The sequence below is a fragment of the Ursus maritimus genome, unplaced genomic scaffold (genome assembly GCF_017311325.1).
Source record: "Ursus maritimus isolate PB19 unplaced genomic scaffold, ASM1731132v1 scaffold_31, whole genome shotgun sequence".
Taxonomy (NCBI): Eukaryota; Metazoa; Chordata; class Mammalia; order Carnivora; family Ursidae; genus Ursus; species Ursus maritimus.
The window spans coordinates 6,955,844-6,982,609 of record NW_024425675.1 but is presented as its reverse complement, the minus strand read 5'-3'; the positions used below and the strand labels follow the sequence as shown (position 1 = coordinate 6,982,609).

At 37.6% G+C, this 26,766-nt stretch overlaps 1 protein-coding gene across 1 annotated transcript; it reads left to right on the top strand.

Annotated features, from left to right (window-relative positions):
* The first annotated feature begins 227 nt into the window (after positions 1-227).
* On the top strand, positions 228-25,956 carry LOC103656497 (mitochondrial poly(A) polymerase). The gene is made up of 9 exons (XM_008683892.2): positions 228-525; positions 6,992-7,164; positions 7,879-8,112; positions 9,583-9,807; positions 11,234-11,445; positions 13,578-13,804; positions 23,304-23,396; positions 23,479-23,552; positions 25,194-25,956. Exons 1-9 carry the CDS (start codon positions 372-374, stop codon positions 25,554-25,556), a joined length of 1,755 nt encoding a protein of 584 aa, XP_008682114.2. The 5' UTR covers positions 228-371; the 3' UTR covers positions 25,557-25,956.
* The last annotated feature ends 810 nt before the right edge of the window (positions 25,957-26,766 follow it).

The window sequence follows — 26,766 nt, the reverse complement described above, 5'->3', positions numbered from 1 at the left end:
TTATTTATTATACTCTCCAAGTCAGTGCTCCTTCCTCATGACCTTACTCTCTGGTTCTATTTTCATGACTATTTTAAAGAGCAGGTGGTGGGCCGTTCTACTGCGGGGTCTTTTTTTTTTTTTCTTATAATAATATTTTTTTATTATATTATGTTAGTCACAATACAGTACATCTCTGGTTTTTGATGTAAAGTGCGGGGTCTTTTAGAGAACTGTGGGAGAGAGGAAAGGAAACAGTTCAGAAAGCAAAGGCATCTTTAGTCGGGCAGCTTTAGCCTAGTTTGACCCTCTAGGCTTCCCATTCCTTTCGCTTCAGCGCGCACGCGCGGGAGTCCGTGCCCTTTCGTCTTCCTGCTTCTGTTACTTTGACAATGGCGGCTCGCGGCGTGGGGATGTTGGCCCGTTTACCCCTATGTGCTCAGAGAAGTCAAGTCCTCCGTCCTACCCACAGGCTTCTCAGTTGCCCAGGAACTGTGGCCGCAGACGCTAAGAGAGAAGAGCAGTCCTCCAGGAGCGTGGAGACAGGTGATGGCGCCCTGTTCTCGGTTTGCTCTGTATCCGCGACCTACCGCGGGCGAGGGAAGGGGGAAGACACTGGGATCGTGGGCGAGCGCGTGGCTTGTGCGTACCCCGGTGGAGCCTTTGGCAGTAGGGTGAGGCTCTGTCCCGTCCTCCTCTAACCTAATTAGGGGAACGCAGGGCCGCCCCTTGCTCATGGTGGTAGTGAGGTGTGTGATGTGTTTTTGAGGACACCTGTGTCTACAGTAATGGAAGTATTTAAATGTTTGTGAGGTACAGTCCAAGAGAACGGCATGCTGATATTTTATAATTTGGCAAAACGACGTTCCCAATGAAAACAGTGATGCCACACATCAATCAGTTGCTTCATTTACAAATATATCTGATTTTACACGTTGTTGGTGAAGGGCGAGTATAGTGTAGCGTTAATGAATAACAGTATTCGTGGCTCCCAAATGTAGTGTTCTGACTGTGGAAATTACTGCCTTTTGCTTTATTCTTTTGGCCATTTTAGTAACCTGGTAACAGATTTGTATTCACCGGAGCAGGCTGCTGCCCCGCAGACGTTCTAAATTTATATGCCTCTTTGCGTTTTGAGAAACCCACTATTATCGAACCTCTTTTCTGACCAAGAGCTGCGTGTATCTTATTTACAATTTTAAAAACAATCTAGCAGAGTGTATCAACTGTCTCCACTTAACAGATGTACAGAGAGGCTCAAAGAGCTAAGTAACTTGTGCAGAGTTACGTAGCTGAGTTCATTTAGACCCCGAATCGATTTTCTTAGCAAAATGTTGATTTCTGCCATTTCTTGGGGCTATAGTTTTAAGAGATGAAATTATTTTCTGGGAATATTTTTATAGTAGGCTAAACAAGTAAAATGTTTCCCCCTAAAATAAATGGTAGGATTGCTGTTCTCATCAGACTGTATAAATAAAGGTTCATATCGACAGGGAGTGAGAATTGTTACTTGATATGACATTTCATTGACATACTGATTGGATTGTATTTGGTAGAAGCTGCTTCTGTTAAAAATTCTCAAGTAACTGAAAATTTGAGTAAGGATTCTGTCAAAGAAGCTATTGTAATTTAACATCTGTATAGTGGTTTAGATTTGGGAGTTTTTTCTTATGCTCTTTGAGAACTAAAACTCTGTAAAGTTGGTATGGAAGGAGTTACTACTGCAGTTTATAGATGAGGAAACAGGCTAGTCCAAGTGGCTAGTTAAAACTTACCCATCTATTAAGTAGGTAAGGAAAGAACCCGATTCCAAGACTATACTCTTCATTTCATACAGCTTTGTTGTTTTTCTTAGGAAATGTGTTTCATTTTGTATCATAACTGGCTAAATATTCAGAGACTCTTGTGGTGCCTAATAAAATCTTCCTATGAATTTCTTTTCTATTTTTATTTTATTTTTTTATTTTTTATTTTTTAAAGATTTTATTTATTTATTTGACAGAGATAGAGACAGCCAGCGAGAGAGGGAACACAAGCAGGGGGAGTGGGAGAGGAAGAAGCAGGCTCATAGCGGAAGAGCCTGATGTGGGGCTCGATCCCAGAACGCCGGGATCACGCCCTGAGCCGCAGGCAGAGGCTTAACCGCTGTGCCACCCAGGCGCCCCTCTTTTCCATTTTTAAAAAGAGAAGAAGGTAACTGCACTTTATACTCAGAAGCATAACATTTTATAATTGAAAGGAACTTGAGACATTTCCAATTGAGGTTTCCATTTAGTGTGAGAACTTGTTGAAAAACATTTTTAGTAATTTTTCTAGTAACAAGGAACACACAATTTCATAAATCAGCCAAATCCATTTTTTGGTCAGGCTCTAATGGTTGGGAAATGTTTGTAGTGAGCTAAATAAGCTTAGCTTTGACATAGCTTTCATTTGAGTAGTGGAAAAGAACCTCGATTTTTTTTTTCTTTTAAGATTATTTATTTGTCGGAGAGGGAGCACATAAGCAGAGGGAGAAGCAGGCTCCCTGCCGAGCAAGGAGCCCTATGCGGGACTCAGTCCCAGGACCCCGGGATCATGACCAGAGCTGAAGGCAGATGCTTAACCAACTGAGCCACCCAGGCATCCCTAGAACCCCGATTTTAAGAGTAAGAATATGCAGTGTATTATTCAGCACTCTTTGGGGTGCAGGTGACAGAAGCTAACTTGAATTAGCTTAAGTAGATGGGAGAGGACATACCAACCTGTGTAACCAAACTTCAGAGAGAGCTAGATGGGTTAGGGTCAGCTGGGTGGATATGGCCAGTGTGGGGTATTGTTTTCCTCAGCTGTTTGGTCGCCTCCTTATCTCAGGTTCTTCTACATGGAGGCATGGCCACAGCAGCTTCATGTTTACATGCTTGTAGCCTTCTCCAGAAGGAAGAATAATTCATCTTTTACCTGAATTTGTAGAATTTGAAGAAAGAAGTTTTGGTTGATCACACCCCCCATGCTTTGGACCCAGAGGAGCTATCCAAAATAGTCCGATAATCTTAGCCTCTCTAATGGGGTGAGGGTCAGTGTCACAGGTAGGATAACTGTATTGACCACCCCCCTACAACTTCATGCAGTGGTTTTCTACAAGTAGGGATGTGTTGTTACTCGAACAAGGGGGACAGATGCTAGGCAGTCAGACAACAGATTAATTTTATAGGTGGCTACCTAGCTTATTAGATGTTTGGTTGTTTTTTTTTTTTTTTTTTTTAACCAGTTACGAGACCCACTCTATCCCAAAGATTATTGTGAGATTCGAAATAGAGTGTATATGTGAAGGTGCTTGGAAAACTGAAGTGCTGCACGAATGGAGGGCTCACCATTATATCTGAAGACAGCATTTGGGTTTTCATTAGTTTTTTTCCAGACTGTAAATCCCCCTTTATTTACAGTAATTCTCTGTCAGTTTCTAGATCTTTTACTACACCTCTCCAGATGTTTTCTGTTTATTTTCTTTTTTTTTTTTAGGTTTTATTTATTTATTTGACAGAGAGAGAGACAGCATGCACACAGCAGGGGGAACAGGAGAGGGAGAAGCAGGCTCCCCATTGAGCAGAGAGCCCCATGTGGGACTTGATCCCAGGACCCTGAGATCATGACTTGAGCCAAAGACAGACGCTTAACCGACTGAGCCACCCAGGCGCCCCTTTCTGGTTCTTCAATATCCTTCATATCCATTATGTCCAGAGTAGAACATATACTGCATATATGGCCTGGCCAGTTAATAGTAAAGAAGTGCTGTTATCCCTTGAATTTGGATTTTTGAAAACATTTGTTTTAATAAAGTTTGGAGTTTTATATATGTTTTATTCTCTCCCTATCCATATCCCAGAAATCAAGACATTTTCTTTTACTAATTCTGAGCTTTGATCAAATCAAACTTTTGGGCCTCTTCCTCATTATGTCATTGTATCTTTATGTTGTTTTTAATTTTAAATGCAAGACAGTATTTAGTCTCATTTTTTGTGTTAAGTTTATGCTTACCAGATTATGTCATCAATACCATAAACTGAGTCGGTCATAAAATATTAGCACTCACTACTTTTTACTCTCAACTTTGTGTCATTTGTAGATTTGATACCCTTTTGTGAGATAATAAACTACCTGAATTTTTTGACCCCTCCTTCACAACTTTGTCTTGTCCTCATCATTCTTACCTACTGGATTCAAGGCCAGAACTGTTAATACTTTGGATTCTACCTCTCCTATCTTCTCAAGCACGTTTCTTCATCTTTCATCAGACTTCTCTCTCAATCTTAAATTCAGTCTCTCCTCTTCCCTAGTGATCAACTGCAGGGATATACTTGCATAAAAGGGCAAAGACATTGTGTGCAGATGATACTGCAGTGTTGTTTGCAATAGTGAAGAAAGGAAAACCACCTGAATATTTATCTGTAGAGGCCTCGCTAAACTATGATAAATTAACAAGAATACTTACACAGTTACTTAAATAATGCGGTAAACCTACACGAACACAGATGTCCCCAAAGTATTAAGTCTTTAGAAGCATATTATAAAACAACGTATAGTATCATTCCAGTAATTTTTAATTGTCTAAAACATGTTTATCTGTGGAGAAATACAAATGCATATGTTTACATATGCCTTAAAAATGTCTGGAAACGTGAATACCAAACTTAATGGTTGGGTGTCATTAGGGATAGAGAACTAGGGAAGGATTTATACTTTTACTTTATAAAATTTAACAATTTTTACTTTTACAGTAAGCACTTAGACATCAGTCTAGACGCAGTAAAAACCAGAGACAAGAATATATAGGTAGCAATTACAAAGGGAAAAGTGGGTATCAATACTGATACAGAGCCTGTATCAAAAAAAAAAAAAAAGGAAATAGGAACAAATTGGAAGGACTGTCAATAGACTGAGATCAAAGTGAATAATCATAGTCTCTGTCCTCAGTATGGAAGACAGATATTTTTCCATATTGTTAAGTAAATACAACACCATGAACTACCTTCTTTCATAGATGTCGAAGTAAGGTAATACAGAGGTGGAGGAAATTCTACCCTGGAAAGTCAGGAGTCTTCACAGACCTATGGGAGGGTGAATGGGAGTTTTCAAGGCAGAAAATGAGAAGGTGGGCATTCCACTCAGAGACAGGACGATTTTAAAAGTTCACAGTATGTGGTAGTATTGTGTGTGGAGTACCTTAAGGGAACAGTGCCAACGGAGGAAATGGTAGAAATTGACACTGAAGAGGAGCCGTGGGACAAAATGCCAATGACTATACCCGTGCCGTCAGGTTTAGACTTGATCTTGAATGCAGTAGGGACGCTACTGAAGGGTTTGAAAAATAAGACTTTTTAAAAAGATTGATTTATAAAGATCACTTTGGTGGCAAAGAAAGAGTAGTGTGAATGAGACTAGTTTAGGAGTCAGGCCTTGAAATAAGAGATTGATGTTAAAGGGTTGGCATTCAGAACGGAGATATGGACCCCTATTTAAGAGATGTATTTTCAGCACCTCGTACAGTGAATGTGGGAAAGGTACTCCGTATGTGTTTGATCAGTTGTTGGAAATTGGACTTGTGTCAGGGCCAAGAGTTCTGTGGTGTGCCATTAGAGACTGCCTCTAGGTCTGTGCTAATGAACAGAGTTTAGGGGTCAGCAAGCCCTTACTGGCATTAATGCACATTTGTCTGTCTGGTCTGTGAGGATGTCTTAGAGTTCGCTGAAATTAAGGTACAATGTGTTTGTAGTATTCCTTGATCCATCAGTTTTATAACCTTTTGAAAGAAGATGAGTCTAAAAGCATCTGCCCATTTCCATACATTAATTCTATTTTCTGTACTATTTAATCTCTTTGGAATTTCTTTAGAGTTTTGATATCAGGTTTGGTGGTTTATAATCTCTAGAATCCACCATTCCAGACTTCTGGAAACACTTTTAAGCCTCGCAACTAGAAGTTAAATATATCGGAGGAAAAAATGAGCTGCTAAAACTCAGTATTTGGCTTTAATACGCTGTTAGAACGTGAATGGTTTTCTTTTTCCTTATACTTTGTTGCTGATCTCTCCTTTGTGGTCAATCGATTATGAGTATCTAATTCTTGACTTTCACAGCTCTTGTCTTCATTTGCTGTGATTGTAAAACCCCAATCCCTGGAGTGGTTTTGTTTTTTTTTCCCCAAAGATTTTATTTATTTATTAGAGAGAGAGAAAGAGAGGTAGGGAGGGCGAGCACAGAGGGAGAGTGAGAGGGAAAAGTAGACTCCCTGCTGACCAGAGAGCCCGATGCTGGACTCCATCCCAGGATCCTGAGATCATGACTTGAGCCGAAGGCAGACGCTTAGCCAACTGAGCCACCCACGCGCTCCCGGAGTGGTTTTTGATGAAAAAAGAAATAACTCTCTAATTTGTTAGTAAAATTATCATGAACTTTTATGGGTAGCAGCTGGATTTTAAGTTCTTTGATTTCCCGGTGATACACAGCACGGTATTTGCTAACTCATTGTTAATTGTTTCAGCCAAATCAAGGCCCATGGCAAAGAAAAATCATGATAACTTACTTTAATACATTAAAGTTCTAAACTCATTCTCGTTACACTCAGGCTTATAATAATTTCTTTTAGGCTTTGGAATGTTACAGCTTCTACAGATTTTGTATGTGTGTATTTGGGGAGACGTTACATGAGTGATTTTATATTCTTGATTTTGCTTTTAAAATTTTGTGGCTCTCTCTCTTTTCAGTGCTATGCATTGAATACAGTAAATCAAAACCGGGAAAGTGGACAATATTAATGATAGTTACAGGAGAATGATTAAATGAAAATCGAAAATAGTATAGCTTCATTCTTATATAGGTAAAGAAGAAAGAAGATAAGATTTCGATTCAGTGGTTTTAGTCAGCTATAAAATCTTTATATACCTTATCAAAATATGCTTTGAATTTTATATCTGTGTGTGTGTGTGTGTGTGTGTGTGTGTGTGTGTGTGCTGGAAATGTTTTTGTCTCATTCATAGGCTCTGAAGACAGGACTCCCAAAAAGAAATTCTCTGAGGTGCAGAAAGAAAGACGAGAACAGGCACAGCGAACTGTTTTAATACATTGCCCAAATAAAATCAGTGAAAAAAAGTTTCTGAAATACTTATCCCAACATGGACCTATTAGTCATCATTTCTTCTATGAGAGCTTTGTAAGTATTTGGAAATAGTCTAACATTCATGCTTTTGAAAGGTGGAGGTCCCATTCGTTATTTGAAATATGGTAAAGTTAGATTCTCTTTTGATATCTTTCACCTTTCTTTAAATTTCTTTAATGATTTTTTTCTATGAGAATAGACATCCTTATGGCATTATTACAGAATTATAAGTAATTTATAACTGACTGATTCCATTATTTGAATACTTTTAAGTAGTCTGTTATCTTGGGGATAAAGGCCAGGGGGAGGGGATTTTTTTTTTGCCTTTCCATTTTCTGTTTCGTCATTGTTTTCAGCTTTTTTTTTTTTTAAGATTTTATTTATTTGTCAAAGAGAGAGAGAGGGAGAGAGAGCATAAGCAGGGGGAGCGGCAGGCAGAGGGAGAAGCAGGCTCCCTCCTGAGCAAGGAGTCCGATGTGGGACTTGATTCCAGGACCCCAGGATCATGACCTGAGCCGAAGGCAGACGCTTAACCAGCTGAGCCCCCCAGGCGTCCCAGTTTTCATCTTCTACTGACTCATATCACTTTATGGTGTTCTTTTTCTTTGTCTGCTTATAATGATTAAAACCAGTGCTTGTGTTAGAAGTGTATCATTTGCAATAAATCTTTTTTAGTATTATGATAATCATTTGGAAATTTGAACTGAAATATTATGTAAAATATATCCTCTGAGATGTCTTCTGTTTTTCCTTATGATTTTGGCATAGGGTCTTTATGCTGTTGTAGAGTTTTGTCAGAAGGAAAGTGTCACTTCACTACAGAATGTAACTCGAACTCCAAGTATGGAGACAGAGGCTGCAATTCCATTCAAGTCACGTTTCTTCAATTTAAAGCTGAAGAATCCATCAAGCCAGACTTCAGAAAAGTCCAGTATACCATGCAGTAATCATTCCCCTCCTTCAAGCAAGAAGCTTTCTGAATTACTTTGTTATGCAGAAAGTGTAAGTTTTTAGGTATACTTCCCCAGTTTCTAAAAATATGTAAATATGTGTGTGTGTGTGTGACATTAGTTTATATATTATAGGTTCTTATCATAAAATAGACTACAGAATATGTTGAGTGAAAAGTGAAAGTAATCCTTCCTTGCTCCCTGTCCCTGCCCCCACACCCCCTTGCACTCCTCCCAAGTAACCACACTCTTCCAGAGTTTTCAGCCTTTGGACTGTTCAGGTTTTCTTTCTCCGGTCAGCATAATGACATACAGTGGTACCTGGCATTTTTCTGTAAGTTTAAAAGTATTTCAAAAAAAAAAAAAAAAAATCTGTTTTCGCTGCTCTAACATTGTTTATATGAGTTTTAGTTTTTCTTACAAAAGCTTGTCAAAGGTTTAGCTAGTTTAGTAGTCCTTTCAAAGAACCAGTCAGTTCATGATTTTTATCAAAATGCTATTTTTTGGTTTGATTTTCTAATTTTATTTTATTTTATTTTATTTATTTATTTTTGAAGATTTTATTTATTTATTTGACAGAGAGAGAGAGACGGCCAGTGAGAGAGGGAACACAGGCAGGGAGAGTGAGAGAGGATGAAGCAGGCTCCCAGCAGAGGAGCCTGATGTGAGGCTCAATCCCAGGACTCTGGGATCATGCCCTGAGCCGAAGGCAGACGCTTAACTACTGAGCCACCCAGGCGCCCCATTAGTTCAGTTATTTTTAACATTATTCCCAAATATGGGCATTTGAGGCTATGATTTTTATTTTAAATACTCCAGTGCAGTTTTAAAACGTGATGCTTTTAACACCAGTTTTCTGGTGAAGATACGAGATTATTATTCTGTGGAGTTGAGGGATCTTGGGCTTTCGTTACCTGAAGCATTGCTTATTTCTAGTGTTTCTTTCCTTCAACAATGGTTCTTCCTCCCCCCCAACTTGATTTAAAATGTCTAGTTTTGTGGTTGTTTTGATCTCTTTCTGGAGCATTTTACCATTTTCATTTTCCTGAAACAATATTTTAATTGTAAAGTAGTAGTGATTTTAATTCTAGCTAACTTTGATTTTGCCAAGGTCATCATTCCTCAATTCTTTTTTTTTTTCTTTTTTAAAGATTTTATTTATTTATTTGACAGAGAGACAGCCAGCGAGAGAGGGAACACAAGCAGGGGGAGTGGGAGAGGAAGAGCAGGCTCCCAGCGGAGGAGCCTGATGTGGGGCTCGATCCCATAACGCCGGGATCACGCCCTGAGCCGAAGGCAGGCGCTTAACCGCTGTGCCACCCAGGCGCCCCCTCAATTCTTTTTAAAGGGATGTTTAAAAAAAAAATTCTTAAAAAAAATAATAACTTTTACAGTTGAGGGGGAAAAGGATATGTTTTTATGGTTTGTCTCCAAAGCCATCAAATCTCTGGAAATAAAGTACAGTTATTTTCTCTGACCTGTACATTTTCTGTATTTTGTTGGTTTTGCTCGGGCCAGCCAGGTCGATGATCAGCTGAACACTCTTCTGAAGGAGTTCCAGTTAACGGAGGAGGACATTAAGCTCCGATATCTCACCTGTTCTCTTATTGAAGACCTAGCAGCTGCGTATTTTCAGGACTGTACAGTGAGACCCTTTGGCTCCTCAGTGAACAGTTTTGGGAAATTAGGGTGTGATTTGGATATGTTTTTGGATCTAGATGAAATTGGAAAACTCAACACCAGCAAGGTAATTATATTTCTTTAGATCACTAAAGTTAAGATATTTTCAAAGTAATCTTTGGACTTAATAAAATTAAAACTGTTGGTTTCTAAACTTTAATAAACATTATGGCTAAAGAATATGATCTATTTGGCATTGATTCTTTGGAATTATAAAGTCTTTGTATTGATAGACTATGCAATTATTTTTTATAAATATTCTACACATACGCAATAAAATGAATATTTTTTCCCAAGGGTTCTGAAGTTTTTCCATTAGGCCAAGGTTATTGTTACTCGAATTGTCTGCATCTTAACTCATTTTTTTTTAATCTGTGTGATCTAGTCATTGAAATATTTTGGAATCTCATGATTTTTGGTTCCGTTAAGTTCTCCTAGGAATTCTTTTGATTTTTGTTTTATTCTAAGGCTGTGTTAGTACATGTGGGTATATAGGTGTATGGTTATTATATGTTCTCACTGGAAGTCCCCGTGTCGTTTTAATTTCTTCTTTAGTCTCTAGAAAACAAGAGCATCTTTTATTGTCTTTCTTAGCCATTTTTATTTCTTCTGTTATTTCTTATTCAAGTTTTTTGTGCCTGTTTTTAGAATTGGGTGAGTTTTTCTCCCTTTCATTTATATAAATGCTTCATAAATTTGGGAAATTAGTCCTTTATGTGACATATGTATTATTGTTCTACTTTTGACTTTTATCTAGTAGTGAATATATGCTTTACCTTGAGATGGTTTCATACAATCATATTTCTTTTGTATCTTCTGGAATTTTGTGTCATGCTTAGAAAATCCTTCACTACTAGTGAAAACATTCATTGTCTTCTCGTACTTTACAGATAAAACCTTCTGTGTGTAAATCTTTGATTTGTGTTGAATTTTAGGGCTAAAGTCAGGATCTAGTTTTTTTTTTTCAATGGCCACTTGACTCATTTGTTAAATAGTAATTTTACCCCGTGAGTTGTGGAGTCCACTGTATTCAATTCCTATATTATATCGTTAAAGTCTGATTATACTCTTCTGTTGATTTGCTGTTTGATTTGATTTGTGCATGTACTTCCCTATTCTAACTACTGTGGGCTTATAACGTCTGTTAAAATGTAATGGCTAACTAGGAGAAGGCAGATGTATGGTCACTGAATTTATAGAGTCAGTGGTTCTGCATGTAAAATTACTTTGTGATATATAATACATAGTGGCATATAAGTTAATTGTGAAAAGCCAATAATTATTTTAATTTAGTACTTTATACTCGGGAGAAACAAAAGACAACTGAAGATTTTTTAAGTCTGCTGTTGGCTGTGATTTCATGAAGAACTTTTTGAGTGTGTGTTTTTGTTTTTTGGTTTTTGTTGTGCCAAAAATGGCTTAGAGCGTCCTAGAAAGTTTAAGAAATTCCTTCTTATAAAAAGCTCCCATTTACAAATGTTTTTATTATTCAGACCTCAGGAAATTTTCTGATGGAATTTCAAGTGAAAAATGTTCCTTCAGAAAGAATTGCAACTCAGAAGATCCTGTCTGTGATAGGAGAATGCCTTGACCACTTTGGCCCCGGTTGTGTGGGTGTACAAAAAATCTTAAATGCTCGGTGTCCTCTTGTGAGGTTCTCGCACCAGGCCTCTGGATTTCAGTGCGATTTGACTACTAATAATAGGTATGAGCTCTTAATTTTATCATCTTAAATGTGAATATTATAATGTATTAACATGATTTTTCTTGTACAGAAACAGTGGCTTGGACTCTTATACATGCTTTAATAATAATAACTTTTAAAAATTTTTGAACACTTGGATTGGAGGACTTTAGGAGAAGGAAGGGAAGAATGAAGGAGGGGAAGTCAGAGGGATGGAAGAACCATGAGAGACTGTGGACTATGGGAAACAAACTGAGGGTTTCCGAGGGGAGGGCGGTGGGGAGTTGGGTGAGCCCAGTGGTGGGTATTACGGACGGCATGTATTGCATGGAGCACTGGGTGTTATATGCAACAATGAATCATGGAACACTACATCAAAAACTAAGGATGTACTGTATGGTGACTAACATAACATAATAAAATTTAAAAAAATTTAAAAAATAATAAATATAAAAATTTTGAACACTTGTATTTAAAAACTGGAAATATTTTCTCATACGTATCTGTTGGTTTTTTGGTCTTCATGAATAAAACGTTAGGATATTGTGTTTAAAGTGTTGTCATACCTAACTAACATCATCTGAGGAGAACTGTGTCTCATTGTTCTTAACTTATGCAGCATGAGAACAACATGGAAGCACTATAGTGGATCTTCTGTATGTAGTCTTCCAAGTATATTTAGAAAATAAAGTAGCACCTGGAGTTGGACCTGTGAATCACCTCCAGATATAGTCAGCTTTGGGTCCTAAACCCGTATGGTGTTTGCTTAGGTCAGAAAGTGGTCTACACAGCTTCAGACTGCATAGTTTTTACCTTTAGCATGTTTTCATTTTCTTATCCTAGCAACCTACTTCCTTAAAAAAAAAATGGGGTGTGAATGACAGGTTCTTTCATACTTTGATTCCTTTTCTTTCGTTCTCAGTCGGAGAAACTTCTCAATTGAATTTATTTCCTAACTCTAGGATTCTCATTGCATGCTTTAGATTTCACTATATTATCTGTTAGATAATAATCATTACTAGAAACAGGTTTAGAATATCCATTCCAGAGCAGTTTTGCTTCAACTTATGTTCACTAACAAGTCAGTGCTGAGTGTTTTGGAATTTCTCTCAAGTAGTCCAGAGAGTAAAAATAAATAAAAATACATAATGCACTTCTTCTTGTTATTACATTTTTTTATAGTATGTAAAATAGGACAAAATGACATCTTTGTCTGTAGTAGTGTTATCTTTATTGTCTTGTTGGGACAGGTTTTTAAATATTTGTTTTACTATCCTTCAGGTTTTTATAATCCTGCATTGTTTCTTTATATAAAGTATCTTGCACTATTTGATATTTATTTCCAGCTTAGTTTAGATTCATTTACATAAAACATTTAATTGCCTTGAATTTCTAATTTGCCATTTCTTCTGTTCTTTTTAAATTCAGGAAGTAAATGCCATGATGAAACTCTACAGTTTGAAGTTTATACTGTTAATAGTTTTGTGCCCTCTGTCGGTTCTTTGGGAAATTACAAGACATGTTTTGATCAGTAGATGACTTTAAAAATATTTCTGATTAATTATTTTTTGCATTGTAACATTATGACTAGGAAACTTATTAAAAACACGTTCTGAAGTTTGATTTCTTTAAAAGACATTTTATCTTCATGGGTTTTGGTTTTTATAAATGTTAGACTTATGTAATTTTGGCTGAATTTTAAGACATCTATGCTCTCTTGATAAAATAAGTAGAATATTTTCCTTGCTTGCCAGAGGACTAGATAGCTAAGGTGTGAAAGTGAGGTGTAGAGCCTCTCATTTACAATTGTGTGTCTTTATTGGTAGTTACTAAAGAGCACATATGTAGTGTGTTTCCCTTATTATTTAAGTCATGTTTAGGAACTCTGATTTAAAAATTCTAAATTTTACAGCTACATCATGATTGTCAACATTTAAAAGAATGTTTTAATGTTAATGAATGTGTTTTATATTCAACCATTCACATTAAATTTTATATTGCAAATACATAATGCTTCAGATTATCTGATCATGGTGTTCCGAATATGCTTAGATATAGCAAGATATTTATGTATGTTCCCAGGTATGTGTTTCACTGTACTCTGGAACCATAATTTGGGGGTTTGAAAATTCTTTTTGTTTTTTGTTTTGAAGGATTGCCTTGAAAAGTTCTGAACTCCTTTATATGTATGGTGCTCTTGACTCAAGAGTGAGAGCCTTGGTGTTCAGTATTCGATGTTGGGCTCGAGCACATTCGTTAACGAGTAGTATTCCTGGTTCTTGGATTACAAATTTCTCTCTTACAATGATGGTCATCTTTTTTCTCCAGAGGCGATCACCCCCTATTCTTCCAACACTTGACTATCTAAAAACCCTAGCAGGTAAGACTAGAAGCAGTCTGTTTTCTCTTTCTGGCATTTTAAATGAATATAATTACCATGTGTTGTCAAAGACGTGTGTTTGTTTACTTTTCATAAAATTTGTCTTCTGTATTTGTAAAGCTTTGTGAATCTAAAATTTAAGTGTTTTTTATTTTTTTTAATGCCCGCTAGGGGTCATGAGAGCAGATGACTTGCGAAGCGGAGGCCTCTAGAGTTCTGTCCTATTTGTGTCAGTTGGCAAGGTTGTTTACAGCTATCATGAGACAGTTGGAGCCTCTCTCCTAGTTGACCGAGCCTGGGATAACCTTGGGAAAAAAAAAACAGATTCCAGATACAGCTTTAGAGTAGATCAGAGTTTCGGCAATGGCTTTCCAAATCTGAATTTATTTCCAGATTTTTTTTAAAGATGCTAAAAACTGTTTCATAATGTTTTGAAGATCCGAAATGTGTTTTTTAGTTAAAAGTTTACAAGCAATCTTGGGTGAATTATTTTAAAATTAGTATGTTATTTATGCCATAAATGAGTTGACATTTTGGTAGACTGCTGGAGGAGATACTAAAGTATTAACAGTTCTAAACTCTAAAACGAAGATACATAAGGGATACGCTCAAAATGTATAGTCGCTGTGTCTTCTACCCATCCTGTGTACTGCTGCCTGATAATACTTTCAGAGTACATCTCTGAATCTTCCCAGTTTAAAGTAACCTTCAAGGGGATTTTATTCCCTAGGGAATAAATCTGCGTTTACCTTGCTTGGTGTTGAAGATCTCTTACCCAGCCATACCCGACTTCCCGGCCTCTCGTCCCGCTGTCCCTCCGCAGGCGTTCCCACACTGCGCTCCGTACCGTGACGCCTCTCATCACGTTCCATCTTAGCTCTTTTGTTCACGTGATTTGTTTTTCTATCTGGACTGTGACTTCTCTCAGTTCTCTTCTATGCCACCTTCTCTCATTATCCAAATTAGAGGTAATTCCTTCCTGGGAACACTGTTAAGTACTGGTATAGCTTGAAACCAAGCTTTAAAAAAGCTCAGTGTGATAGGGTAATGGAGAGTAGGAAGTTTTCAGGAGGTAGGGTAGTGGTCCTATCTCCCACTTCCGAGGTTGAAGTAGAGGGACAACATCCATGGCCGCGCTCATGGCATTGTTTGGTGTCATTCATTCACTAAGTATTTATTGGTTACTTATTCTACATTGGGTGTTATTTTTGGTGCAGTGAGGATATGGGTGATATTGTCAGGTAACTCACAATCTGGTGGAAGCGTAAGACAGACACACGTACAGACAGACACACATACATAAAATGTGGGTAGATCCTCACAATAAGCAACCTGTAAATAGCACTTCCTCTTCAGCCTTTGCTGTGTGTGCTGATGCTTAGAACTACCCTCACTGAGACCTTTCTGGAGAAAAAATCATGGCAGTTTTGGAGTTTAGAAGCTAAGGAAGGCAGAACCTATAAAAAGGAGGGAGAACAGAGGCGAGTCGATGTTGGGGGCAAACTGTGCCCAACATCTTGTTGCCCTTTTCCAGTCTCACGCGTCCTGCTACTCCTGCCGGAGTTGGGCCCTTGACGTTCCCCTCCTGGGAGCATTTATGCTACCTTCTCTCCTTACCTCCCTTTGTTTCTCACCAGTCTGTTTGCAACTAGCAGAGCTGTTGTCAAAAATTCGTTGTCATTGTATTATTTTCTCTTGGAATCCTTCAGGAACTTCCTAGAATCTTTTTAAAAAAATTTCTGCTAATTATTGTAGAAAAAGAGTGTGATTGATGGACAAACTTAAAATGACTTGTTGAGTTTTTATTCTAAATCTATTTTTTAAAACAATTTAACTTTATTCACATCTAATGTCATCCAAACATACACAACTAGTTTTGGAATTCTTTAATTTTCTATTTTAAAACACCAGATTGGTTGTTTACAATTTTTTGTGTTAGCCTTTGAACACTGTAAGAGAAAGTTTCAGGTGGTTTTTTGCAGTTATTTCTCTACACACAGCACATTGTGGGTGTGAATTGCCAATAAATTTAAAAGCAAATTTGATAACATTACTGCTGCTTTTTGATTTTTGATTTTTGCAGTTCTGACAATACCTTGAATTTGTTACAAAAGAATTTTTTATAAATGAATGTATATTAAGGATGTGGTGAAGATTATCTTAAGGAGAATTTATCAAAATATTTTTTTTCTGTTCACGTAGGTATTTTTCAAATTCCATGTTTTTTATACTTCCTGATTTTAACCAGTGGTCCCACACTGGTATATATTCAACAGGATCTGACTAAGAATAAAAACAATGTTAAACTCTGAAACAACCAAAACCATCTTGGGTGCTCTAGGGTTGATTGGCTGAGTGAGTTAAGTCTTACGTATAATCATTTTGTTTCTTGTAAGTTGTGCCTCTCCCTCGATATTCAGATAGAGGCGCTCGATTTGTCTTTTTTAAAAAAGAAAAATATTTGCTTGCTTGCTTGCTTGTTTATTAATAGAAAGCGGCATGAACTTCTGGAACACCTTCCAGCACTTCTAGGGCTTTATAAACCTGGTTGGAACCTAGAATAAATCCAGACATCATAGAGTTGTAGTTAGGGTCTCTTTGATCTTCCTTTTCCTCGTCTCTCTGACATTCACTTCTGTGTGCAAATCTGGAGGCTCAGCACTCTAACCTCCTTGCCGATCCTCAGATGTTTTGTTCTTGTTTACATCTCTGCCCTTGCCTGAAATTGCCTTCTTCGCAGTATCTCCTCTTTTCCCATGGAGAGAACCTCTTTGGGATTATGCCCGGAAGAGAGAAGACAGCCGAGTACAGGATCTCATTTGTTAGGTCACTCCTGGCTTTCTCCCTCCTGCCTTCCTGCCAGGAGGTAGCGCTCTCTTGGCTTCCAACCACCTGGTACACACGTGTATTGTAACAGCTGTCCCGTGGCCGACTTGTTTCACCTGCCTGTGTTGGCCGCGCCTTTCTAGGGCAGGCGGCTCTTGATTCATTTCTGCATCTTCTGTTCCTGGCATAGTATTGGGTTCATAGAAGTTCAGTAAATAGATTTCAGAGGAGTGGCTGAATGTTTTACAGTTGAAAGCTTTTTGTACTGAGCACGATGGCAACTTTTGTATTTTGGTTACTCTTGAATTTCTGTTTGTGTTTTCTCATAATCTCTACTCCTTTCCCCACTATGTCTCTTATTGTGTGTTCCCTCTTATTTTGACTTTGCTGCCGTTGTTACATTTACTTCTGTACTTCGTGATTTCTGCGGTGTTGTCCTCTCATGAACAGCTGTTTGAGTACAGCTTTCTGTTTAGGATCCCTGTGCTTCCTTCCTGTGACGAATTAAAGGTTTGAGGAAGAAATGACTGGGTATAGTATCTTTGGCCGTGTTGATGCAGAAACCCCAGAGTGGAAGAGAGTTTTAATTGGTAGCTCTGTGTGAGCCAGTAACAGTTTATTGGGTGCTAACTCTGTGCCAGGCCCTTGGCTAAAAAGTCTTACACACCGTCTCATTCAGTCCTCCCAGCAAATCTTAGGAGGCACATTTACTGTTTTCATTTTATAGGTGAGAAAACTTTGAGAGGTTTTCCAAATTTCTTAAGGTAACTGAAATATAATACACCTGGAAGTACATGGGTGTCTATGTATCAGTTTTCACAAACTGAACACACCCATGGAAACACCACCCTGACTGAATAAATACCGTGGAAGCATTGGCTGTCTTCCCTTCTGATCCCTCCACGCCCTCCCCACCCCCCTTTTCAACATCATGGATTCATTTTACCTGTTTACGTCCCTTAGGTAAAGGGCATCATATAGTGTGGATTGTTTTGCTTCTGGTTTCTTCCCTCTCAACATTATGTTTAAGAGATTCATTCCTACTGTTCGTGTATTTGTGGACCACTCGTTTTCATTGTGGCACAGTACTCTTTTCGTGAATATACCAAAAAATATTTTTAATTCTACTTTTGATGGACATGTGAATCATTTATAGTTTGGGACCATGACAGGTAATTGCTAATATCATTCTAGCACATTTCTTTTGGTGAGCACAGGCACTCCTATTTGTCAAGTATAAACTAGGAATAGAATTTCTGAGTCTTGGGATTTGGGTATATTCAGCTTCAATAGACACTACCAAACAGTTTTCCAAAGTGTAAACTCCCACAGGCATTATGGACAAGTTCTAATTGCTCTGTATCTTTGCCAGCACATGGTATTATCTTGTTTTTATGGTAGCTGTTCTTAAATGCATGTGTAGTGGCAGCACGGTGTGTTTTGATTTTCTTTTCCCTAATGACTAATGAAGTTGAGCACCTTTTCATATCTACATCAGTCATTTGGGTAATTCTTGTGATGTTTCTTTAAGTCTTTTGCCTGTTTTTCTCTTGGCCTGTCTTTCTTAAAGATTCATTTATAGGAATTCTTTATATATTCTGCATATGAGTCCTTTGTCGCATGTTACGAATTTATGTGTAGATCTTTATATCTCAAATAAATACATACTGTGGTTCCCTTTTCACTCTCTTAATGCTGTTTGGTGAAAAGGACTGAATTTTAAAGTTCAGTTCTATCAAAGTACAGATTTACATAGTAGGTAAAGAGTAAAATATTCTATATACTTGTTAACGATAACTCACACTCTGAGCCTGTGCCTTCTGTTCCTGTTGCCTCGCTCTGTAGGCAACCGCTTTTAACTCTTAACTGATCTGTTTGCTACTATAAACTATATCTTCAAAATAAAGTGTTTTAATTTCTGTATTTAACTGGGGAGTGTATTTGACATATACAACATTATATTGGTTTTAGATGTAGAGCTTGGTGATTCAGTATTTGTATATGTTGCAAAATGATGACCATGTTTTTTGATTTTCAGTTTTAGGCATTTGTATGACTTCCCTTTATGGAAGAAGAGGAATTACCTTTTTTTCCTCACCTTACACACATCTCTTCCATCCCTCATATTCTGAATATGGCTATGGCTTAATTTTGCTATGCAGTTTTTATACTATTATGACTATGTAAATGCTATTCCTGTTTAATCTATGGAGTAAACTAAAATTAATTTCCTTTCCTGCCCAACTTTTTCTACTCTTTGGAGTTAATAGTTTTTAATACTACTTATTTTCTCGTTTGCTTAGTTTTTTATGTACTTAACACTACTTGAATCTCTGGCTTGCTACTAGTTGTCCAAATCTTGTGTCAAAACAGTCAATCATCAAATATTCTATTAATTAATTCTTTATGTAGCCTCTATTTCCAAATAGTTCTTTTTTCTTCATTTTATTTCATTTTTCATTTTAAGTTTAGTGTCATGTTAGTGACCTTCCTCAGGTGTCTGATAATCTTTGACTTTCCGCCCATGGTTGAGTTAGGAACTAAAAAGTTCATTTGAATCTCTGAGCTTAGGTGGGGCTTGTTGACTATGAGCTTCATTGTAGGGTAATGTAGCTGGACTGTTTTATTGGTGGGCACTTTTTATGCCACTATCTCTGAGTCATTCCTCTTGAGCTAGTCACATTCCCCAGAAATAACTCTTAATATTTTTCTGGAAGAAAAGACCCTGTTACTAGCATGCTGTCACTTTGACATTTACTACGCTTTTGTTCACTTACTGTTGCTTTTAGAACAATTTTCCTACCCTCAGCTGTGTCTCCTATCTCTCTGTGTAGATACCCTTTCCTTTGCCCTCTCCAAAGTAAGCCTAAGGTTTTCTGTCAGGGAAGAAGAGATCTGGGGGAGTCTAACTGCTCCTTCAACCATCAAGCTTCCCGTCCCGGTGCTTCCAGTCAGACCTGGTGCTTACAGCTCCTGAGTTGTTGGGAGCTCTCCCTTGTAGATCGGGTTTTTTCTTGGCTTTCTTTACTGCTAGTTTAGGATTCAGTCTTTTCAGATCTCCTGTCTTTGCTACTTGTCCATCTCTTCTTCAACTGAAAAATTTTTGGTTGTTCCTATTTCTTCTGTTCTCCATCTTTAAGATTTTGTGTCATTTTACTCTCATTTCCTTGGTATTTTGGGAGGGGTGAGGGTAGATGCTTGTGTTCATTTTATCATCTTTACCCCACAGCATGTGCTCTTAACCAGTATATAGGCTCCCGCTTCGAGAGGCTGAGTGTTATTGGAGCATATGGCATGGTGGGAGAAGCAGGTAGAACTTTACCCTGTCTGTTGATGAGCATAAGTGATTAATAGGGAACAGTCTATATTATGGATGTGCATATGTGAAGAATACTGTCTGAGTCACAGTCTGGAGTTGAGTGAGCTATGAGGCAATAAATAAAGCTCCTTTGAAACATGGATATAACCATAACACTTAACATTCTTCACAAGGTTAGATCCGAGTACTTGAGAGCAGTTGCTGGAATGTGCATTTCAGAAAGCATTCTGGCTGGGTGTGTTAGAAGGAAACGAAATGGCAATGTGTCTAAGTGTATAGCGCCTCGCCCCCTCGTATTAAACAGTCTGCATGAATTAGTACAGCAGGGATCACCTGTTGGCTTCTCCTGTTCAGTTACTGCTGATCCATGGCATACTGGAAGGCTCGGACCTGTTAATAGTTATAATAGAAGCCGAATATAGTTGTATGACTTTTAGCTATTCAGGCTTTGTTCCAGTAAGCTCCTCTTACAAAAATAGGACATCATAAAAGATTTGTTATCAAAGAAAAAAAATGCCTTCCGAAGAACTTTATGCCTGTTACGCCCCTTACATATGTGCCTGTCCACTTCAGGTGACTTGCTAGAAATACATGTAGCTGGCATAGTGTAGATTTTGCTCTTTTGACTGGAAAGATTAACCTAAATAATTATACAACCCATAGACATGATATTCTGTACTGCAATACCTGAGTAATCTATTAAGAGTGCCAGTAATGATCTCTGTGACTAATTATGAATTACAATGGTATGGATATCAGTTCCCTGAAAAAGTGTGGGTAAGTTATCAGTCTGGCTATGTCTGTGAGAACGTTACTCAGTGAATTTTATTTGTCATGTACACTGTGCCGAAAAAGAGTAATGAATGTACCAATCCATGAGGCTCTAAGGCTTCCAAAGGAAGCAAGGAAATCAAATTTAGTAAATACATAACCTTACTTTTCCATAGTTTCTAAGTTCACTGAAGGTGAAGGTGAAGGAATGTGTCATCAAGCTCCTAATATGAGTTAATTAAGGTGCTTACCTGGCTCTTTTCCTCGCGACTGACAGTTTGTATTTACTTACACATTTTTGTCACCGTTTCATACAGTACTTCTAAGAAAAGAGTGCCACGGGTTTAAACTAATAGTGATAGGGTTCATATGTCTGAATAGGTTGAGAGTCATTTTTCTATTGCAGCACTATCCAGTAGAACTTTCTGTGATGATGGAAATGTTCTAAATCCATGTTGTGTGTAGTAGGGTAGGCACTGGTCACTTGTGGCTGTTGGGCACTTGAAGTATGATTAGTGTGGTCGAGGAACTGAATTTTTTATTTTAATAGCCACATGTGGCTGGTGGCTATTATATTGGACCGTGTGGATGTTGTCTGGGTGTTACAGTAGAGAAATGGGGGAGAGAGGATAGGAGGGGAAAGACTTGACAGCCAACCTGCTAGGTTTGAATGCCTTAGGGATTTTGAAAAAACAAAGATGGACCTATCTTACGTCAGGGATACTTTTTTTTTTCCCTCAAGTATTAATACTTTCTGTTAAAAACCCTTCTGGTGAAGACCAGCGATCACAGAGACAGTCTCAGTTTTTCATTATTGTACAGTTCTAGAAATATTTTAATGTGGACCTCATTTTTCTATAGTAGTAATGCTTTAATTGGAAATACGTTTGTGAAAAAAGACACAGCAGCTAAAAGAACATCAATATATATGATTGGCACTGTGTCACAAGAAATATAACTGCTAATGATTTGAAAGAGTAAAACGTGTCTGGGCCCCATAAAAAATAGATCTAAGTGTGGGGTGCCTCGGTGGCTCAGCCGGTTAAGCATCTGACTTCGACTTCAGTCATGATCTCAGGGTCCCAGGATGGAGCAGAGCGTCAGGCGCCACCGTCAGAAATCAAGGTTGTCCCCCCCACCCATGTACACACTCTTGCGCGCGCTCTCTCCCCCTCTCTCAAATAAATAAATAAAATCTTTTTAAAAAAATAGTTCTAAGTGTAACTGTAAGTTCTTTAGGGTACTACAGTTGCATAATAGATGACAGAAAATTTGCTATTAAAATTAGTATGTGGGGTGCCTGGGTGGCTCAGTTCGTTAAGCATCCAACTCTTGGTTTCCACTCAGGTCGTGATCTCAGGGTCTTGGAATTGAACCCCACATCAGGCTCTGCTCAGCGCAGTCTACTTTCCCTCTCCCCCTGCCTGTCACCATGCGCACATTCTTTCTAAATAAATAAATCTTTTTAAATAATAAATAAAATTAATATGTTAGAATCTAGTGTAACTTTTGAGAAATTATATTAGTAACCCAAGTCTTAACAAAAAATACCAAAACCACAAAAAAAGGGAGACAAAAATTAGAAGGACCCTTATTTATCTCTTTCTGATTTCTATATTTAATCCCCCTGTTGGGGATTATAACATTCAAACTATCATTGATCGTTCAGATTACTGGCTATGTGTCTGCTGTATGCTAGACACTTGTGGCTAGACTGGTTGTGGAGAGAGGGAGTAGTGACTGGGACAGTGACATTTGTAATCCCAGACTGGGGTAGGGGAGTGGGCAATGTGCATACATAATCACAGTGTAGTCAGATAAGTGCTCACAGAGTGTGAAATAACTAACGGAGGAGGATGGCCAGCTTGGAGTTAGGAAATGCTGTCAGATGAAGTGGCTGTTAATTCGATTTTCGAAGAGTGGGAATTTGCCTGCTGTTGTACGGTGGAAGGTAGATTAGAGTGGGTGAGGGATTTCATGCTGGCTGTATATTTATCATGAGGGGAATGATTCCTTCTGAAGATACAAATACTATTAGAAAAGGTGAATGCCTAAGTCCAGGGTGCTGTTTACTTTGTGGTAGTGAATTCTAGTTGCTAGAGTACTGCATTTTAGAAATTACCAGAAGCTCTTCAAAACTCCTAGAGCATTCAGTTTGTGTCATGGATGAATTGTTGAAAATATATGCATGAAGGGGTGATAAGGATGGAAATGGAGGGGAAATTAAATGTTATTGATCAAAGATAGAGCCAAGATTTGAGTTGGTGAAAGATGGGAACTATCTACATTTTCATTTATAACTGAAAAACTGATGACCTCAAAAGATAGATTAAGAATCGTTGGGTTGTTGATGGACAATTTTAGTATGTTAAAAAAAATGAAATGCTAATTTCACTGTACTATAATTAGTCTCAAATCTTTTTGGTAAGGAGTTTTAAATCCTATTAACTGTAAATATATATAACACTGACTAATAAAAGGACACATTAATCTGTAACTTTGATTTGGTTAATTATAGATTCCTTTTCTGAAGTAGGCAATATCTTTGAAACATGAAATATTTTCCATTTCTGTTTTTTGAAGATGCAGAAGATAAATGTATAATAGAAGGCCACAACTGTACATTTATTCGTGACTTGAATAGAATTAAACCTTCAGGAAACACAGAAACACTAGGTAGGTGTTTTTTTCTTTTTGTTTGTTTGTTTTTAATTGAAACAGACCTTCCTCTTATTTTCCTTGTTTTATTTTCTTGCAGAATCACTATTGAAAGAATTTTTTGAATATTTTGGCAATTTCGCTTTCAACAAAAATTCTATTAATATTCGACAGGTAAATAATATTTTAATATTTGATGACTGAGTGTCTGGTCTTCTGCTGTACTAGTATTTAATTAGTTTTCTAAGTACTCTAATGTGTTAGTGTATTTCAACTCCACTGTAATAGATAGTAATAAGGAAACTGATGCCTAGAGGAGCTGCATAAGATCATTCATCTAGTTATTTGGAAGAGCAAAAGCCAGCTGTTTCGGCGTCTGATACTGCATCCTTCAAAATGTGGAATACATTCTGAAAAATTTTTGGGAAAACATAATTTTATCTGCAGTTCTTGTTAAACTGCTTTTGTGTTCATGGGAGACGTAGGATACGTAGCCCTATAGGTTTTGGTGATTCAATTTGAGCTCTAAATTTATTTAGGCAAATGAAGTTATGATTTTGGTTCATATGAATAGCTGGAATAATAGACTTTTTTTTTTTTTTTTAAAGAAAATCCAGAGCAGAACCCTAGGCAAAATTTGTTATCAAGTGAGGGATACTTGACGTAGCTGTTTGGGTTTATTCTGTTTATGATTTGGGTACTTGGTTACAACCATTGTAAGATTGGCTACATAAAACACAAAATCAGATACTCTCTTTTTGTTGTTTTATTCAGCTCTTCCTTTTTTCATTCTTGCCTCTTATCCTGCTCATGGAAATTTTGTTTAACAACAACAAAAAAGTGTGGGGAAGGGAGAAGGAGGGGACACAGAGCTCTGGAGTGCAAGCTAATATGGCATTAGATTCCATATGAGGAAAAGGTCACTGATCACATGAAGTTCTTTATCCTTTTCGTACTCTTACCCCGAGGTGTCAGAGATGATGGACAGGCAGGACCCCTGCTGGGCAGGGCAGGAGAGAAGTTAGGGAATATAGAGGTGCTGCTCACATTGGAGAATCTTGGCCATTTGTTTTGTTAATATTTTAGTAATACATGTGATATCATTTGAAAGAGGAAAAAATTATATATGCTAATGCGTCACTGCTGGTCATATGAGTCACAACTTTAGCTTTTCTTTTTATTTCTGTGGGATGTTGTCTTACCTGTCGGAGCCTTATATGAGTTGGATCTTTAGGAATGTAATAGGAAACTTTCAGTGTTTTAAAATGAATAATGAATAGTCCTTTGTTCCTTCTCTTACTCTCTAACGTTATTCTTGGGAAACATTAATTACTGTATCTAATTTAAGGATTCTAATTTTGTGTGCTTCTATTACGTTTTTAGCAAGTCTCAAAAATAAGTGTGTCTTCATTTTATTTTCTGCTATGTTTCATTTTTTTCCCTTCCTTGCTTTATCCTCTTAGGTCAAAGTTGATACTTTAAGAATATTTCTGTTGATTGAGTTAGTCTAGATATACGTCTCATCTGAGCATCATCATCCATAGCTCATAAACCTAATTTATTTTTCTCTAAAGAATAATTGCAGAACTATAGTGGTAAAAAAAAATCAGAAGTACACACACAGACACACAGAGATACATACACACAAATACATAGCATGTATACATACCCAGTTCTCTTAGGAAAGCAATTCTTTACTCTGCAAAGTAAATGCTGGGATTTTCCCTGTTTTTGACATTTTATTAAACTAAATTGTTCTTACAGCTGAGCCTTTCATATATTTATACATTTTGTCTTCCTTATGATAATCTGTAGGGAAGGGAACAAAACAAACCTGAGTGTTCTCCACTGCACATTCAGAATCCTTTTGAAACTTCTCTCAACATCAGCAAAAATGTAAATCAAAGCCAGCTACAAAAATTTGTAGATCTGGCCAGAGAAAGTGCCTGGATTTTAAGTCAGGAAGATAAAGATCGCCCTTCCCCATCAAGTAATCAGCCGTGGGGGCTGGCAATGCTGCTGCAGCCTTCTGTGGTAAGTAGTGTGTCTCTTGCCAAGAAGAAAAGGAGGAAGCCTGCAAGTGAAAGAATTAAAAATTTGCTGGAATCCATAAAAAGTCACAGTCCTGAAAATGACACAGACACCAATGGGAAGAGAACGGTCAGTACTCAGGCATAGCGGGTGCCTCCTTTGCTTGAAGAACTGGTTTTCTCGGAGAAAATGCTCTTGGACTGCCTGTGAAACCTGGTGTGAAACTTTCATATATACCCATTTTCATCTGATGTCTCTTTTCGTGATCTTCTCACTGGGCTTCTTTCTGGTCTGAAGTTCTGGGACATTTTCAGTCTGATAAGACTCAGATCCATCGGCACTTGAGAACGGCCGCCACAAGGAATAAGTGATAGAGGATTGGAAGGGACTTCAGATCAACTATACAAAGCAAGTGGTAAAAATCCGTTTTAGAATCAAACCATCATTGATTTCTACATTAGGCCCTGGATGGAAATCATTTAAAAGGACTTCTGGGTATGTACATATGTAGTCTGTGAATACAATAAAGCTTCAGAATTTGCTAGTACTCCTTAGTATGTATTTTTGTATTTTTCAAGCGAAGTGCTCTTATTGACATATAAATTAAAATAGGTTCTCCTGTTTTATTTCATATATAAATTAGAACAGATTTCCAAAAATGTTCATGTTTTTAAAAGATACGAATGCAGACACTTCATTCACTACCATCTAAGCCAGATACATAAAATATTGGTACATTGTAGATATTAGGTACTTTTTCTGTTTTCAAAAATAAAACCCTGTTTCTACTATATGATATTCTCAGTATCCTTTTTCTTATCTTTTGAAACCTCCTTTCTTCCTGATCAAAACAGATACATATGGAAATGTAATTTCCATACATTCCCTGTGGAGTAACGTTTGGTTTCAGAAGCCAATAAAATAGTGCTTGAAAACAGGGGCTTCCTGGTAAATTACTCAGCCTCTCAGGGCCCCTGTTGTTTTCTCTGTTAAAAGGGGCTGGTAATAGTGCCTACTTCACAGATTTCTGTGAAGATTACATGAGGTACGTAAGAAAGTGCTGGAGTCTGGCATGTTAGGCGTGTTACTTTTATTTTTTGATTTTCGTGGTATATAAGTTGTCATTCTTGCTACTCAGAATTCAGATTTACAGTTTCTAGTGGTTGTCAAAATCGTTTCCCATCTGAATTTTAGGTCAGAAACTCTAAGGCGCTCTGCTTGGGATATTTTGGGGGACTCACTAATAGAATCGTTACGAAGCAGTGGAGTTCTGTGCTCATGTGGCTGTGCTGTTTTGATTTCACATCTGAAACCAACAGACATGTGTCCGTATTCTTTAATACATATGTGGCATTCT